The sequence below is a fragment of the Topomyia yanbarensis genome, chromosome 1 (genome assembly GCF_030247195.1).
Source record: "Topomyia yanbarensis strain Yona2022 chromosome 1, ASM3024719v1, whole genome shotgun sequence".
Lineage (NCBI taxonomy): Eukaryota > Metazoa > Arthropoda > Insecta > Diptera > Culicidae > Topomyia > Topomyia yanbarensis.
In genome coordinates, this window is record NC_080670.1 from 152,814,289 (window position 1) to 152,832,292 (window position 18,004).

At 39.8% G+C, this 18,004-nt stretch overlaps 2 protein-coding genes across 2 annotated transcripts; one reads left to right on the forward strand and one right to left on the reverse strand.

Moving 5' to 3' along the window:
* Positions 1-489: 489 nt before the first annotated feature.
* On the reverse strand, positions 490-5,810 carry LOC131677849 (phosphoinositide 3-kinase regulatory subunit 4). Its single transcript, XM_058957918.1, has 6 exons — positions 5,556-5,810; positions 5,294-5,474; positions 4,148-5,069; positions 2,959-4,076; positions 914-2,427; positions 490-851 (listed from the first exon to the last, which is right to left on the reverse strand). The coding sequence occupies exons 1-6, from the start codon at positions 5,651-5,653 to the stop codon at positions 620-622; spliced, it is 4,065 nt and encodes a 1,354-aa protein (XP_058813901.1). The 5' UTR covers positions 5,654-5,810; the 3' UTR covers positions 490-619.
* Positions 5,811-10,526: 4,716 nt separating this feature from the next.
* On the forward strand, positions 10,527-16,172 carry LOC131677878 (sesquipedalian-1). The gene is made up of 4 exons (XM_058957969.1): positions 10,527-10,602; positions 10,729-11,032; positions 11,091-11,390; positions 11,819-16,172. The coding sequence occupies exons 2-4, from the start codon at positions 10,831-10,833 to the stop codon at positions 12,211-12,213; spliced, it is 897 nt and encodes a 298-aa protein (XP_058813952.1). The 5' UTR covers positions 10,527-10,602; positions 10,729-10,830; the 3' UTR covers positions 12,214-16,172.
* The last annotated feature ends 1,832 nt before the right edge of the window (positions 16,173-18,004 follow it).

Genomic DNA, 18,004 nt, shown 5'->3' on the forward strand with positions numbered 1-18,004 from the left:
GAAGGGCACACTTACTAAAAATGCCGATCTATGCCTCCGTATTTACTTTGTCGCCTTCTGGAACCAAGACTGGATCCAAAGCATCCCGCAGATTTCCCGCAGTATTTCGCTGTTTTTGTTTTAAATTTCATAACACTTGCGGGATGCTTTGGCAAGTATATATTTTTGTACTCGTCGTCCACGTCTTTTACACAAAGAGAGCTTATGTAAGGACAGCTGTTTCGTGAACACGATTATTAGATTTATTTCGCTTGAAGAGGTTTAAAATCTTTTTACAGCGCTCGACATCTAGCTTCCGCATTCGGTTAGCTAACAATATTTTTCATAGCGATTCGAAGCAATCTAAATGGGAAATGTGGAGAAAGCCCGAAAGAATCCAACGGGCGACCTGAGTAGGGTTACGGAATCGTTTCAAAGTGAAAAGTTAAAAACTGACCTGCATTCATGTGATGTTGCAGAATAATAGAAATTTCAAGTTTTATTGGTGTGTTGAAAGCATGAATATTCACTTATTACCAAAAAATAGATGAAGAAGATTAATGTAAACTTCTAAATAATATAATATAAATTCATTATATTTATTAAGTCAGCCGATAATCTCCTATAGCTACGATAGTGCTCATTTCCACAACTTGATGACCCCATCCCGGCTGCTAGATATCACAAAAGATTGCCTCGGCGTTCGACACATCAGCAAATCGCTAATGACATCGTGATGCCCTGGAGCAGGCATTTCCGGTCCCGATCGGGGCACATCTTCCGAGCCAGCTCGGTTGCTGCGATCAGGCCCTACGACACTGCTGTTGGGATGAATTTCGGATGTAACCCTGGTGCCGTCGATGAGACGTGATCTGCAGAAAAGAGCGATACGATTATTACTAGAACGGTAGTAGTTAACAAACAACAGTTTTACTCGTAGGAAATGTTGGACGTTGCCAAGTAATCTCGTGGTGCTGGTACTACCAAGGAGCAGTTATCTACGTTTACTGTGTCCCAGTATCGGATACGTTGGTCAGTTCCACCGGTTAATAAGAAGCCATTACCATCTACAACTCCCGGAAGAAGTGAACAAACTGAGTGTGGCGAAACATTGGCATTTGAAAGTGGAGGACTGGGGCTTGCCCAGAATGCTTGTTGACGATGACCAGTTTCTATGTTCCACACGTAAACTTCGTTATTACCTTGGGAAGCTGATACTAGCCATGATGGTTCAGTTGGATGGTGAGAAACTCGACGTATTCTGGAGTCGTGCGGATGTTTGATTTCAGCAATTGGAAGCAAGAATCGTAGATCCCAACATATGTGGCGACCACTGCTGGTTCCGACAGTGAGCCATGAACTGGTTGGATCTACACAAAATGTTGTGATTACTCCTTTCCGTAGGTCACTTTCTAGGCGCCATGCATGACCTGGCATTCTGATATCCCACCCAACCAAGGCCCCGTAGAGTGTGGCATAAACGATCACACTCTGAGCTCCTTGGTCCAATGATTGCATTTCTACTACTGGTCCATCGCCGTGTGGCTCTTCACTCGACCTATCTACCCGTGTGTTCGAATCAAGATGGCGAGCTTGTTGTAGTGCCATTTTACTAGAATTTGTATCAATCTTCAACAGCAAGAGTGCACCATCTTTACCAGCGATGGCCAGTGATTGACCTGCATCGCAAGCGGCGATGGCGTGCAATGGAGTATTTGCATGATAGGACTGCCGAGAGCGATTAATCGATTGTTGACCATCTAGTTTGTTACAGTCCCACAGCCGTACTGTGCCGTCTATTGAAGCACTGGCGAACAGCGATCCGTACGGTTTTAGCGTGGTCATTCTACTAACCGCTGCTTTATGTTCATGCAAGTGAGCTACTAGTGTTCCGTTCATTTTCCAGCCCGATGCAAGAGGTGATGCATTTATGGTCGGATCGCGTAGTTCCCTGTTCAACGCATAGGTAGCGTATCTAGTCTTTAGTTTTGTAACTAGTTTTTCAAATTCCACTCTACATTCTGCGGAACGCTCCTGCATAGCGGTGCGCTCGGGCATGCTGTACTCTACCAGGCTAGAAGAAGGAGTCGAATGTGTCGGTGGAGCCAGATTAGTAGCGGTTAGAACAGACGTCACCGAGTCATTTGATGGTGATGTAGGGGATGGGGAGTGTGAGTCCACAGCGGTAAACATGTGCTGCCATTCCTGGGGGTTGTCTGATTCACTTTTACGTTGTTTGCTTTTGGAAACAGGATCACCTCTGCTGCCACGATCCCCTAGAGTAACAACACGGAGGAGCGTAGAGTTTAGCTGAATACGACCGTTGTTATGCGAGAAACGAGTTTCCGCTAGTTTGTAGCGGTGAAGTTTTATCAAGTGGGCGCTCATTGCCAGCAGTTGAGCTTCGATAAGGTCCGTCAGGCCTTCGGTGCTAAGTCGTCGGAAGAGCTACAATGGGTGAAGTTGAGATGTCCGTTTTTATTTACAGGTTTGAAAATTAGTTTTAACCGTTAAATGCATCATTTTAATTTTTCTTTGTTATTCCTTTTTACGGATAGATATAATGCTTTCTGTCACAGAATTGGGTAGGTTGTCAAATGGCAAAAGTTTGCATTTAAGGGTTAAGATCCGTTGAACCTGTTACTTCTCTTAACTCGTAATTTTAATTTGTTTGCTACAGCAAAAATCACTTAACCATGAGATCAAATCATATTTTAATTTCAATTTTGATGAGGTGATTATTACGATGGAAAGGCAAGATTTGAGGATGAACACTTAACATATTGAATGAAGATGCAAACTAAAAAAAATATTAAATTAAATTAAACATCATGAACGTTCCATTTTTGTCGTGCACGCTATATTCTCAACAAAATCGAAAGAATTTGGTAATGATTGCTGTTATCCAAAAATGAATCCCTAACGATTTGCTCTGCTTAGATGCATATAGAAATAGTTCTTAACTACTACACTACTTACATTTTTCATCTGCGTTGTCAACTCTCCGTACTGTGGAATACAACCTTCGCCGCACTTGCTTCGAGCCACTTTCCGCTCTCGTAGGACTTCGATCAACTGATTGATGTCGTTGCACTTGATCATGGCGTCGTATATATTTCTAGGAATCGGTGGCAGCAAACTATCCATCAGCAATTCCGGCTTTTCAACCTGAATCAAGGGTGTCTTTAGGTGATTAGCAATCGACGGCATGATCTTGCATTGGACATCGAGAGCACTCAAAACCCTTGCAGATGTCGATATCAGTCCACATATCTCATGTCGGATCCACAAATTGGGATGATTCAAGTAGCAGGCGCACTCAGCGATGAACTCAATAATCCCTAACTTTTGAATCAATCCCAGCTCAATCAGTGAAGTAGTTGCCCTAATCGCTTTGGCAATCACGAACTCTTCCGGGTCGGTTAAACCTTGCTGTAGCAGGGGTATCAACATAGGAGAGCAGTGCCAACCAACGAAGGCGGCAACACCGACGATGCAATCGAAGAAAGATCCACGCAAGCTTTTGTCTTCCTTATCATTCAAGAATGTGATCATGTGGGATAGAATAACATCGTTTGCTTTCTGACGACCGAAGAACACACACAGCTTAGTAATTCCGGATTCCATTAGCATCTGTTTTACAATCGGTTGGGAATCCGTGAGAAGGGATAAGACAGATTGATGAAGCATTTCGTGTAGAGCACTGAGCTCCGTTTCGTAGTGTGGGGGAGCATGATTTTCGGAGCTACAACTGTATTGGGATTGTTCTAGAAAGCCCACAGCAGTTTCGGCTAGGGTGGCGATATTTCTGGCGTAGGCCACACGAACCATTGTGGAGCAATCAGTAGCGAGAGGGGCTATTGCGGGGAGTATGTAATCGGGAAATACATTTGCGTCACTTCGGGAAAGGTTTCTAACCAAGCTGAGACAGAGGGTAAGTGAATCTAAAGCGCAAACCCGAACTCGCGGGGTAGAATCTTGCGCGAGATGTAGGATGTATGGGAGAATACGGTCAAGGATAGTTTCGGATGTGGTGTTCTCGGCGAGTTTTCGAAGTATGTCCAGTGATGCAAGTTTAGAACTGCAAAACTTGAGACCTGCAAATGAAGATTTCATAAATCGATTATGTCATTCGTAATCAAATTAATTTATATTGTATACTACCTACCTCGTATACAAGAAGACACCACGGCGGTAATCAGAATTATACCATCATCTTCAGATTGTTGTTTGGATTTCTCGATATCATTCAGTTCTGGATCGACCTCTTCTAACTCTTTCTGTGGCAGCTGACTACCTCCTTTACCTGTTACATATTCAATTATTTTATCAACGTCGGTGTGTAACCGCGCAATCTTTTCATCAGGAGGGACGATTGGAATGGTTGAGAACATCTGTAAATACGACTGTAGAAATAAATAAAAATACTCTGGAAAGAGTTTGCCTCTCTCCTGGTCTAGATAGAGCTCTGCTGATTTTCGATTTTTCGGATCCAAACTTAGCATCGATTGCAGTAAACTCTTCAAGCGGTCGTTTTCGATACACTCCAGGTGTTTGTTAACCAGCTCAACTTCTCCTCGCCGATAGGCCAAAAGTTGAGAAAACTCAAACGGAGCCGTTCCTTCCGTCCAAAGCTCAAGCAACGCGCAGCCAGCCGAAAAAATATCCATCTCGGATTGTAAATTTCCCGTGTAACAAGGATCATCTCCCACCAGTGATACATCTGGTTTCTGCGGCAAGGTTTCGCCACTGGCAGACTTGACAAACCGTTCCGGCGCTATGTAGCACGTTCTCCGGCGGCTAGTGTCAAAAAAGAAACTATAATCTGCCGGGTTGTCCTCTGGTAGAAATGTCGGTTTGAAGGACGCGAAATCGGATAACAGAATCCAATTCCATGAAGTGATCATTATGTTTTCCAGCTTGATATCTCCGTGGCAAATTTTTTGTTTGTGACATTGGTGCATCGCACACAAGATTTGAAATGTGATCCACTTCTTTTCAATCAGTGTGAGGAAGGGACGAGTTGATACGCGGTCGTATAAACTGTGCTTTACGTACTCACGAATGATCAGGCTTGCACGTTCGGTGGTCTGCGAAGGATAAAAACATGAGCACAGCAATTAGTTTGATAATTGTAATAAAATTAGAGAAAACAAAGATGCATTAAAACTAAAGAAAATTAAGAGTTGTCAGCCTACCAATTCGTTTCCAATGTTACAATGCTCTTTCAAAAATAGTTCTTAACAAATTAATGAAAGCGATCGTGGATCGATCTCGATCGCGGTTAACCCACCGGTAGTTCGGTAGTACTCACCAGCACACGTTGAAAAGGCAAACAATTCACTGCATTTGCAAGATTCTTCTTAATGTACTCAATCTTATCGACGTGTTGCTCCAGCGGAAGGGATGGGTCATGTTTTACAAATACCTTCACCACTACCAATCCTTCATCGGATTTAGCACGTGCAACTTTGAGAAAGCGAGTGCTTCCCATGCTGCGTTGAAATAAAAAATGCATACAGTATTGGTTTACGTGAATAGTTTTGGATTTATTTTAATTGCAATGTAACATCTACCTGGATTCATACTGCAACTCGGACTCAAAAGCACCAGTTAGATAATGTTCCACCGGGAAAATCTGCGAAGGAGCAACTCCTACCAGTTGGTTTCCCATCGTTTAAAACGCACTATATTTTACCAGTCAAAGAATGATTACAATTACAGAAAATTGAGTTTTCTCACTAATCGTCGATGAAAATGTTTTGTTTTGAAGATAGTTGTTTATGTTTTTGTTGTAAATCTATAGACAGACGTCTTCTTATGGGTACTCAGCTGATGATGTTAAGCTCGTTTGAGCATTGTGAGAATAATACTCACAGCAAACAGCTGATTGTGTTACATACCAAAAATAAAGAGAATGAGTTCCTTATGTTCAAGCATGGGTGCCAAATTTCCAGAGTATTATTCATGTGTCCGGTGGGAAAATCGCCCAGTGAACGAAGACCCACAGTATCAGGGTGGGTTGCTGGCGAGTTACGGCGGGTTGCCTAGAACAATGTTTCAATAGCCTACCGCTCGCCAGCATGTATTTTAACACGCCTAGCCGCCATTTCGTTTACTGGGGAGGCGGCTAGGCAGGTTAACCCATTCATGCACTGAGAAAAATCCTATGGTATCTGTGACCTGACTCTCGTGGTTGTTCTAACTATTTGCAAATATAACAGTAACGACCATGAAATTGGTAATACTAAACTTCTGTATCGTAATAAATACTACTAAAATCGATTGCCGCTTAACTATGCTGTTGTTATTTATGACAATTTGAACATGCTCACTCCAACAATATCTATCATCAAAAGACTGACAATGGAATAGTCAGGATCACTAGTAAAATAAAAGTAAAAATGAAAATATGTACATAGTAAACGTCTTTAAAATCACCAGTGTCATTGTTATAACTCCTTTTCGTTTGATTGTTCTCTGCACAATATAGTAAGAAGCCGTGAACACTAAATTTATAGTTATTATATGAATGAAAAGATTGAATTAACTATATACACCGTTTATATAGACGTGAGATCTGTTGTAAATACCTTTTGCGTATAGTGATTTTCAGCTGAAAATGAGTTGTACTACTAACAACTATAAAACTAGTCAAGGTTTGCGTTCAGATTCAGATTGTATTCCAACATGACGCGGCCATTGCAGTGTACACAAAATACAAGCGTGCTTTTTGGTACACTTTTAATTTTTTTTTACGATTGCAATAAGATCTCTGTGATATTACGGTAAGTCGATGGCCTCATAAGCCGAGTTCCAATCATGAAAGATATTTAGTGGCTAAATATGAGCTTAGCACTAGCATTACAAATGGTCTGTACCAAGGTCTGTACACTAAGAATCGGCTTCTGAGTCCAAGGAAATACAAGATAATATTCTTCAATGGATTGTAGGACTAAGTATTTGCTTCGCTAAATACACAATATTACACTATGTGAGTAAATACTTTAATTTCAATTAATAACAACATCTTAATATCAAAATTTTTGTTTCTTTTAGCTAAGCGTAAAGGCAGAAATAGAAGACTAAGATTTGGTTGCTGAAACGATTATTATTTTTAATAAAATTTGTATGTCGTCAATAAACAAAAAAGAGACCTGCGAGAAATTTCCAAAAGCTAGATTAGCTGAAACTGGCTCAAATACATCTTTACCATTTATCTAATTATATTGGCGCGTCATTTTCAAAAACAACGATATTAAGCAAAAAATGTTAAAATTCCAATACTGTAGTTATTTCAAACAAGCTTTGGTCAAGATGACTATGCTTATTGTTATGCCAAGAATTTCACTCATAATGGTCATTCCTCCAACAGAGTGTTCAATTTTACTATTATGCATAATGCATGGTAAAATATTCCATTCTCCTAGTTTAGTTATAACAAACAGTTCGTAGTCAAAATAACTATGTGTATTGTTATACCGAGCATCTCACTTATAATGTTCATGCTTACAATAGAATGTTCAATAATACTATTATGGTCCAAAGCTCTTGTATAGTAATCTTGAACATGGATATGGTTCAAGTGACCTGATGCTATTGTCGGTTAGAAACCACTATACTCACAAAGTCGAATTAACCTCCTCATATGGTAAATGTTACCATATAATTTTTTTTAGTGTGCCCATGTTGTTTGTGGACAACAACGTTTTTAAACAGCTATAACTTTTGATTGAGGCGAGATTTGCTTACAAAAACAAGTAAGGCTCATTAATGTGATTATTGCCTTTAATTTGAGTATTAACAGTTACAAGGATCAGCTCTAGAACTGAAGTTATTGCAATTAGTCTGATTGGATTCCGATGGAGCAGTGCTGCCAGGGATAGTTTACGTTGACGACGGAAAATGATTTTTTCATATATCTTCGTTATGGTGCAATATTATTGAAAACTGATAAAACTTATCAATTTAGACTGTCGTTGTCTACGTTTTCTACGTAATTGGACTATTGTAATTATTCTAGGAGAATTGCATTGAGCATTAGAAGGTAAAAATTGACCAGCTTCTAGCACTGCCATGGAAGTACCTATCTTTATGAAAATAGGCTCTTCGTGTTCCTTGACCAATCCGTTTTCAAGGAAAAATAGTTTTGAAACCCTACATGCACTAGAAAAAAGTTGGGCATGAAAGGGTTAAACAAGATGCTGACGAACGGTACCCGAACAGAAAGTAATATCGAAATTGATCGTAGAAACGTTGAATTTACAACAGTTTTATTAGTTAACAACAACTTTTGTTGTAACATCAATATACACTCAAGTTTTTTTTACGCGGTTTTTTTTTGCGCGGTATTTTTTTACGCGGTTTTTTTTACGCGGATTTTGAAATTTACGCGGTTTTCATTTACGCGGATTTTGAAATTTACGCGGTTTTCATTTACGCGGATTTTGAAATTTACGCGGTTTTCATTTACGCGGTTTTTGAAATTTACGCGGTTTTCATTTACGCGGATTTTGGAATTTACGCGGTATCCATCAATGAGGTTCCCTTTATCGCGGATTCTTAAATTTAAGTGGTCTTCATTTACGCGGATTTTGAAATTTACGCGGTTTTCATTTACGCGGATTTTGAAATTTACGCGGTTTTCATTTACGCGGATTTTGAAATTTACGCGGTTTTCATTTACGCGGATTTTGAAATTTACGCGGTTTTCATTTACGCGGATTTTGAAATTTACGCGGTTTTCATTTACGCGGCTCGTATCCCCCGCGTAAAAAAAACCTGAGTGTACTTATGATGCAGTCCTTCATACCTCCAAAATCTACAACGGAAAAACAATGTAAATCGATGTTTTTGATTTCAGAATGTATGGGAAAAGATCAATTTTTCATTGTTACATCCCTTAACGACCCCCTTTTTTCCATGTAAAAATCGGGTTTACAACGAAATTGGCTGTAGAAACAACAAATGTGATTATATTTCCATTGTAAATTTTCCAGAATAACATTGTTTTTCGTTGTAATGTAACAATAAAAAATGCTGTAATACTGTTGTGCATTTCTATTCGGGTAGGCTAATGATGCTTTGTACTAGGCTACCCGCCGTAACTTGCCGTTTACTGTAAAAGTGGTGTGGGCAGGATGATTTTCTATAAGGTTTCTTAGGCTGCTTATATGCGTCGTATGTCGATTTTCAATAGCGGCAGCGGATATAGTTGATGGTTTGGAAGGGGACAGCTGTACAGCCCAATAGAATATCCTCCCAAATTTCACACTGGCTAAATCGGATTGCGTTGGTAAAATCGGTCGACTAAGCACCAATTGATCGGCCGATTAGTGCACCGACTTTTATGATAGTTCAACATGGTGTTCTACGGACGCGACAACCGATTAAATATGACCGACAAAATCTGTTGCATTCGGTCTATTTCAACCAATTAAATTTGGTCTATTAGTTGCTAGGTTAAAACTGGAACCATATTTACACAGCTTAAATCTGGCCATTAATATGTTGACGCAAATTGTTCACCGACGAAACCCAACCTAGTGGGTTAATTGAACGGTCGATCTTGAAGCACCCGATTTCGTCGGTCATCTGGTAAATTTATAAACGGTTTATATGTCTAGTAGCAGCAACGGGATTGGTATCAAACCATCACTGATAAAAATCCGAACGTAAATGCTATTTACTTCAAACACTTAAGACCCATATGAAGAATAAATGCGAAAATCACACGCAGACATGCCTTCTATATGTCAACAGTATAAACTATGCATGCAAACACCTAAGCTATATGTGTGTATAGTTATAGAATCGGGTTTTATGTGCCTTATGGGTATGAAATGTGAATGTAAAATTAATATTGCTTGTAAATACATACATTTTTATATGCCAGCAAGTAGTGTCTATATGCCACTGCCAATTGCAAAAATCTATTGGTAAAATTAATGAATATTACATTTACCTTTTCATCAGTATTGCATGAAAGATGGGAATCGGCTTCCAATATTTTTACCAGCAAGTTTTTCCGTGTTTCCTAGTGTTATGGATCTCTGATGCCAGCCCTAATCAGTTTTGTTTACTTTTTAAATCGTTCTGTGTGTAGCAGAGTTGCCAGGGAATTTTATTTAAAATCTTTATTGCACTAATATAAAAATAATATGCAGTTTTGTCTGTAATACAATTAAGAATATGAATTTTGATAACTTATGTGCGCTCAACAGTTAATAAGATTGCACGCTGATGCAAGTAAATTAAAAAATAATTTGAATATGGATTTCAGAACAACGTTTAAATTTCAATTCAAAAAGCCTACTGTTGGAATGAGTTGAATACAGAATTATGGTTACGGCTCGTTGATAATATTTTATTGAAGAAATGATTACTTTTAGAAATAAACGGGTTCCGAAATGTCCGAAAACCTTTTTTATTTGAAATTACAATAAAATCTGCATTTGGATGGAAAATATGTATATCTCGATGTACATAATAATTTGTGTGTATTCTGTACCATGATTCTGCGCTTAAAAAATTTTAATCTTTAAACGGCAGCTCTGATTCGCAGTGCACATTGACAGCTTCAATCTATCTAAAAATTTCAGTAACTTTAATAATTCGCTTTAGGTATTTAATCCATTTTTGAACATAAATACTATCGTTAGAATCGACTTGAAACATATTGTTATCAATTGTTCATTTAATGTAGATAAAAAGGAATCTATTAATTATATTATTTTTCGTTATGTCCAGTAAGTAAACCACAGACTATCGTGAAATCCTGTAGCAGAAACAACTAGTTTTGGGTGGAGCTCCTGATCGACCGAGTGGCAGATGTTATAGTGAGTCACAACTATGAAGATCAACGAGAAGAATCTTTGCATGTTTGCCACTTCACCTCCGGTCGATCTGGAAGGATGGCTCAACAAACGGGGTGAAATAAACAAAAGTTGGCAGCGCCGGTGGTTTGTTCTGAAAGGAAATTTGTTGTTTTATTTTGAGCGAAAAGGTGAACGTGAACCGCTTGGGATGATTATCCTAGAAGGATGTACCGTGGGTAGGTAGCGCTCAAACTAGAATACTACCCGTATTATACAACCATCCTGTTTTTACAGAACTTGCCGAGGAAAGTGAGCAATACTGCTTCCAGATTATCTTCCATGGTCCAAACAACCGGACATATTATTTGAGCACAGAATCACAAGGAAACATGGAACAATGGATGAAAGCTTTAACTTGCGCCGGTTACGATTATATGAAGCTAATGGTAGCGGAACTGCAGCGACAGTTGGATGAAATAGAGGGATGCAAAGAGAAGACCCCCGAAACTACACCGCTACCAACGCCGAAAGCGCCCCCACGTCGGCAAAATCCTTTTAATCGACCATCTCCAGTGGAGTATGCTTCCAATACAGGTGAGTTGTTAGTTTCACTGATGAAGAACGAATACGATTCGTGCAACTTTGCAAATGGTAGAGGTGCTCTGTTGCTTATGTTATAATTATCCCGGCATGCTTAAAATATTGCTTCTGTTAGTTTAACAATACATATTAGTTTTTAGCCAATTCATATATCTGCTTACATATCTTTAACTCGCTTATCGAGAAATCATTCCCGCATACTTTTCTGTTAAAATTTCTTTCGCCTACTGCAAATATTCCAATATAAAACGTTAAAACGTTGGTCTCTGAAACTGATTTTTTTATAAATGGGCGACTTTGGTCTTCATTTTACAAAATGTAACGATTCTGGTCGTTTGTAATCGCGCCTTTATTCTTTTATTAATAGACTGACTATTTATTGACCTAGATATGAACTAAAACTTAGCATCAATAATATTTAGTGTCCGAATCGTGTGGCGCTCCATCTTCAACAATCGTCTCGCCCCAAGTGATCCGACGTGCACCAGCACCCCCAACGCAGATCATGCAGCCTATCACATCGTCAGCTGCTCCGTTGGGGCATATATTGGATCCGACTACACTTCTGCAGGAGGTTACCTCAGGCGGTAACGCTCAAACACAGGCAAGTGAGAAAAATGGAAGTATTTCGCGATCAGTTAATGGAGCATCAAGCAGAAGCAACAGCGTTCTGAATGTCGATTTACTGGCCATTGTTGGTGAATATGAGTTTTCGTTCGAACGAATGCACTCGACGCTAGGTGTACCGGTGCTAGCGGATCTGCACAAGCGGAAAATAGCGATGGAAAAGGGGGAAACTTCCCTTATCATGTTCTAAGCGCGTTGTCGTTATCTTAAACCACCCTTTCATAAGATTTAAAGTACAATAGACAAGTTCAATATACGAATATCTCAACAGAGCCTTCAACCATTTTAACCCCCGGTTTGAATTGAAAGGAAAACTATTTCTTGAATAATTCAAGCAATGTGCTGCAAGCTCTTGTATTTTTAGTTCATAACTATCAAACATAAATAAGTATTCATTTAGAAATCGAATGAAACATGTCAATTAACATAATTTGTATTTACGTTCCACGCTTTGTTGTATGTTGATGTTTAAATCTGAGTGGCATCTTTCAAATCTTTTCACATATCATTTTCCTGAAAGGCATAATGAAGGTTTGTCGATATAAGAGGAATAATTTTGTGGACCACCTCCCGAATGTACCCATTTTCAGAAAAGGTAACCTTCAATTAACAAATACTCAGGAGTTTATGATATTTCCAAATAATATAGAATAAAAATATTAACAGTAATTCTACGATGGGTTTTCAAACGACCTATTGCTCGAACACAGAAAATTAAATTTGAAGTATGGCAAAAATTCTTTTAATTCCTATTTAGGAACTAAACCGTTTTAAATACTAAAAAATCTACGGTTTTGTTTTTTCCCTTGCTTTAATGGTGTAATTCGGTTGATATGAAATAGTAACGATTATTGCTATTATTAAGCAACAGTACGACCTTTTTCTGTCAATACGACATTTTACCTACTTACGATACGTCTTTTTTCCTGCATAGGATACGAAAGGTCGTTCGACGGACGACGGGGGCGTAAACCCCGTCATAGTCCTGACCGAATTTTTGGGAGAATTCTTTCGCGACTAATCTCGCCTTGTATCGTACCACTTGTCCGTTTTCATCTTCATTCCTTTTATACGTCCATTTACAACCTACCACTTTGTAATCCAGTGGTAGGGGGACAGCTTCCACGTGTCGGTTTCTTGGAGAGCTTATATCTCCTTCTGCATCGCAACCTACCAAACGGAGTTCTTTGTCACGCCAGTGACATCACGATATCGTGCTGGTGGAATACCTTTCGTTTGATGTGTCCATTTTTTCGGTTCGGTCAACTCAATATCATCATTCACATTCTCGACGACTGAATCATAATCTTCGGTATCTTCCGCTTTTGGCTGAGCATATGATGCGGTTAGGTTGCTTTTCAAACCAACATCGAACAAAATTTCCTTACCTCTCTTACCATCGATGGGTTCCTCCGTTGGATCACTTGTCGTATCATTTGCGATGAACTTGGCATCTCGGCTTACGTAGACTTCGTGTGGATTTTTCCAGGAAGCGATAAGCTTTATGCTCCGATGAATAGCCCACAAACGTCAACTTTTGTGCTGTGGCATCGTTTCTTCTTTTTATCTTTGGGAGGTGACCTCCGCATGACAGCCGAATATTTTCAAGTGATTGACCTTAGGTTTAACACCACTCCAAAGCTCAAACGGCGTAACATCGACTGGTTTCGTTGGCAACACGCTCTGGGGTTATACTGCCATGTTTAGAGCTTCTGCCAAATAACGTTGAACTAGCGGTGCATGCACCGCACCGTTTCAACAAGGTAACGATTTTTTCGCTCCGCCATGTCGTTCTGTCGGGGCTGTATCCCGCGGTATTTTGAGCTGACATCCCCTCTCGCTTGCAGAACATGCGCAGTTGCTTTTCGCTATATTCACCGCCCTGGTCAGAGCGGATTGCCTTCGGCTTTCGCTCAAAGAGTTTCAAAGTACTAAACATACTCTTCGATGCTCGTGGTAACTTCCGACTTCTCTTTGAAGAGGTATGTCACGCAATACCAGCTATGGTCATCGATCATGGTAATGAAGTATCGATAACCACTGTCCATCGACACCTGTACCGGACCGCAGACGTCCGTATGCACCAGATCCATGGGCGCATTTGATGTGGATTTGAACTCATTTGGAAAAAGAGTACGGGGGTCTTACTTTTTAGACAGCACTCACATGTTACGTCAACATTACATCCGTGAATCGTCAGACCGTCGACTAACTCAGCATTCTTCCAAAGATCGATTGCCTTTATGACCAAATCTGCGATGCCAAACGTGGTAACCGTCCCTGTTGTAATGACTACCAGCTGCCATCACGATGTCTGTAGAATGTTTGATCTGGTACAGACCCTCTTTTAAACGTGCTACAGCAATGGTAGTGTTTCCACGAAGAATCCGACAACCGGATGTGTCAAAAACAACTGTAGTTTGTTTCTGGACTGGTGCTGGTAGAGACAAAACATTCATGCATAGAGTCGGAGTGTAAAGCGCAAAACTAGTGGTCCTTTCAGGACTACGTCCCTCTTAATTAACGTATTCGACGACACCGGAACATCCGCCGCAAACTTTCGCTTATTTACCGTCCGCCAGGTTGACAAACTTAATTGTTAACGACGACCCACGGCTTTGCTGTGCCGACAATCGTTGCTCCTCCTGTAGCGAATGCGAATTAAACTGTCTCCTTGTTGTTAGAGTTTCCTCGAGGTTACCTTCTTCGAATCGCGGATCATCTCACGGCATTGCTTTTGTTTATGCCCTGTCTTTTTGCTGTAATGGCAGGCATTTGGCTTTTTCTTGTTGTTGCCGCTGCCGACTCTCAATGCCGAGTTTGACACAGTACCCTGCCGTTTTGACGCTTCATCCAACAGCTTTCTTTTGACGCGCTCCAGTGTGACGTCGTCGTCCGATCGGGTTTTGAGTGCCCTAGTAAGGGTATCGTACTAGCTGGGGAGACTCGCGACGGTAAGATTATCATCGATTTCCCCACTGGCGTTGGTCAAATGAGAAAACAGCTCCTTCATCTCAAAAAGATGTTCCGCCATATTGTCACCGTCTCAGAAACTTTTATCGCAAATCCGTTTTAGCGATGACTCTCAGCGTGATTCTTGACCTTTGGTAATGGCTTTGCAGTGCTGTCCAGGCTTCTTTGGCCGATCGTTAAGTACGAATCAGTTCGTGCTGATTGTCTTCGATCAATCACCCGCGTTCCATACACCGATAGATTCTTCTTCCGGTTTTTAACCTAGGTCTACCTAGCACTAGAGCTCCTCTCGAACGAGCAGTAACTCGACCTTAAAACGCCAGGTCTGATAATTGCTGTTACTCAGCTTCTGCAGCGAAAAACAATTTCATTCCATGGTACGCGCGATATTGTTGATCGAAAATAACGCGTGCCTATACTACGATTTCTTTTTTGCAAGATGGCGAAACTTTTTTCATCGCTGGACCCATAACCAGACGCAGAGTAGTGGTTAGGGTAAAGTAGAGAGAATAAGTGTTTTTTGTTCATGTGACGAATATGGAATGGAGTTTATTCATTTTAGTTACATGTGATCACAGTCTATAGAGAACAGTTGCGCAAAGAGTGAAGTCAAAAAAAGCCTACCTATCGAGCACAATTGGAATCCATCTGTGATACCTCTGCGGCAAAGTTGGATTCTAATTTTGATCGATAGGTAGATTTTTTTGACATTAAAAATGTCTTACTCCACTATCTGGGGCTAGGTGTCATTCTAAAATCTAAACTATCTCCCATGTAACGAAACTATGTAAGGTTTGCACGCTTATAACTCCGATATTATTAGATGGATTTTAATCATTCATACACCAACCGATTCAGAAACACCTAACTTAAATATTGGTAATAATTTAATATCTCCCCAATAAAAGTAGACTTTTGGAAATTGGTAAAATTAAAAAGTTCACGAAAAACGGGAAAATTACCATTCGTGAGGCAGATTTCTCAGACACAGCCGTCAAAAGAGGGCAGCTTAGTGACTCAATGAAAGACGAAAAGTCATAAATAGAAGCGACGCATGTCCGTTTAAATCAGTTGTTGCTCTTGTCTCATACGAACAACATCGTCTCCGGGCGATGCAATAAGCGCTATCGATTTTCGGCAACGTTGGCATTTGCACACACTCGCACCTATGTGACTAAACCATATACGGTTAGTTTATAAATAGAGGTGACGCGTACCCGTTTGAATCAGTTTTTGTTCTTATGTCGAACGGGTAAGATCATGGCTGCAGCGTGTGGGCACTACAATAAGCGGTAGACGCTATGCATTTTCGGCAGCGGTGGCCGTGTGCGGATTTTTCGGGTACCAGCACGGTGTCACAGAATGATTTGCAAAGTGGGTGGGTGGGGTGGTTTGGATTGAATTCAATACGGTGTGTGCTGCTTAAGAGTGTTGCGTTTGAATAAAATATATTTATTTTTATGCATGCGTGTGCGTTGTAACTTGTTAATCCATGTTTACGGCGCATTGTAGCTGCCTAGGGTAAAGAGCCTATTGGTTTTCATATGTTTCATATTTTGGTTATATGTTTTTTTTATCAGTAAGGCATCTGACAACGTGCTTCTGTAGTTATTGCACTGTTCAGCAGCGTAGTATTTTATATAGGGGAGTACACTCAGGTTTTCTTACGCGGTATTTTTTACGCGAATTTTGAAATTTCCGCGGTTTTCATTCACGCGTTTTTTTTTTAATTTAGGCGGTTTTCATTTGCACGGCCTGTATCCCCTGCGTAAAAAAAACCTGAGTGTAATTGCATCGGAAACAATCACATTCCCAGCAGAACTTTTTGTTTTCTAATTTCAAACACTTTTGTTTCGTACTGTACACAACGGAAAATTTTAAAACAGAACTTACTGTCCCAGCAGCAGTTTAGGCGGGTGTTCTTTTTCGATTCAAATTCAAGCCATGTCTTAATCGTTACTGGACTTAAAATTGTTTTCCCAGTTTATCCAGTCAGAGTATCTGTCCTGCCCTATGTAGTTAAAACACAGTTCTAATTGCGTTTTAAAGTATACAACAAATTGAACGGTTAGGTATACTAATTTTAAAATATATCTGTTTGAAATTATGCAACAAACCGCTGTACTGAAGATATAATTATGTCAGTCCTATTACCACATAAAACACCTATATAACATAAAACGCTGCAGAATTGGTTTAATAATACAATGTTTACACTACAGAGTTATAACACGTTTTAATAATTAGCAACAAGAGAAAATGTCACCAAGATAGCATAAAACCCGTTTTAACTGGTAGTGCGAACGTTGCATAACAATGTAATTTATCAAATAATTTCATTTTTTTCACCACTAATCGATCAAGAAATACTTAACCTTAAGATTGTTTACTTAAGTTCATTAATACATTATTGAAAATTTAAATGGAAAATGAAATTTCATATTTCATGAAGAATCTGTATATTTCCGTTGCTGGGCGTGGGCTTCCTCGTCACGGTTCTAAATATGGAACTTTTCTTTTAAATATATTTTCTGGACAGACCAGCCTATTTTTACTAGATGGATTAGCCAAATAATGCCAATCACCTAGTGAGATACTTGATTAATTAATAGATTACCGTTAAAAGACCTTCAATAAATTATGTTTTAATGGGGAGGGTATATAGCAAATTGTAACATAAAAAACAGGCGAGTGAGCAAGAACTTGAGTCGATATGTGTGATAGATAAAATACATTTGCACGCTCTTGAAAAAAGCTACATTTTTAATGTCACCGTGGTCGTGTCCTGTACACAACCCTTTAATTTTTCTGCTTCACTTTCTGCACACTCTTTGCGTACCTTTATACTAAGGCCTTTGCATGTGGTGTGTGTAGCATACATTAGAAGGGTAGTACTACAAATGACACTGAGTAATGATATAGATGGCACCGGTGGTTGAGTGGTCAGCATGACCGCCACTCACCCCAGTTGGTCTGCGTTTAATCCCAGCTAAGGTCGTTGAGATTCT

What these genes read in the sequence shown, in the direction of transcription:
- LOC131677849 (XM_058957918.1), bottom strand. Translation starts at nt 5,653, where the DNA reads ATGGGAAACCAACTGGTAGGAGTTGCTCCTTCGCAGATTTTCCCGGTG. An exon ending in TGACAACGCAGATGAAAAAT is followed by an intron (nt 2,428 to 2,958) that starts GTAAGTAGTGTA and finishes CACCCATTGTAG; the next exon opens with CTCTTCCGACGACTTAGCAC. An exon ending in ACGTCCAACATTTCCTACGA is followed by an intron (nt 852 to 913) that starts GTAAAACTGTTG and finishes TCTTTTCTGCAG; the next exon opens with ATCACGTCTCATCGACGGCA.
- LOC131677878 (XM_058957969.1), top strand. Translation starts at nt 10,831, where the DNA reads ATGAAGATCAACGAGAAGAATCTTTGCATGTTTGCCACTTCACCTCCG. An exon ending in CCTAGAAGGATGTACCGTGG is followed by an intron (nt 11,033 to 11,090) that starts GTAGGTAGCGCT and finishes CTGTTTTTACAG; the next exon opens with AACTTGCCGAGGAAAGTGAG. An exon ending in GGAGTATGCTTCCAATACAG is followed by an intron (nt 11,391 to 11,818) that starts GTGAGTTGTTAG and finishes AATAATATTTAG; the next exon opens with TGTCCGAATCGTGTGGCGCT.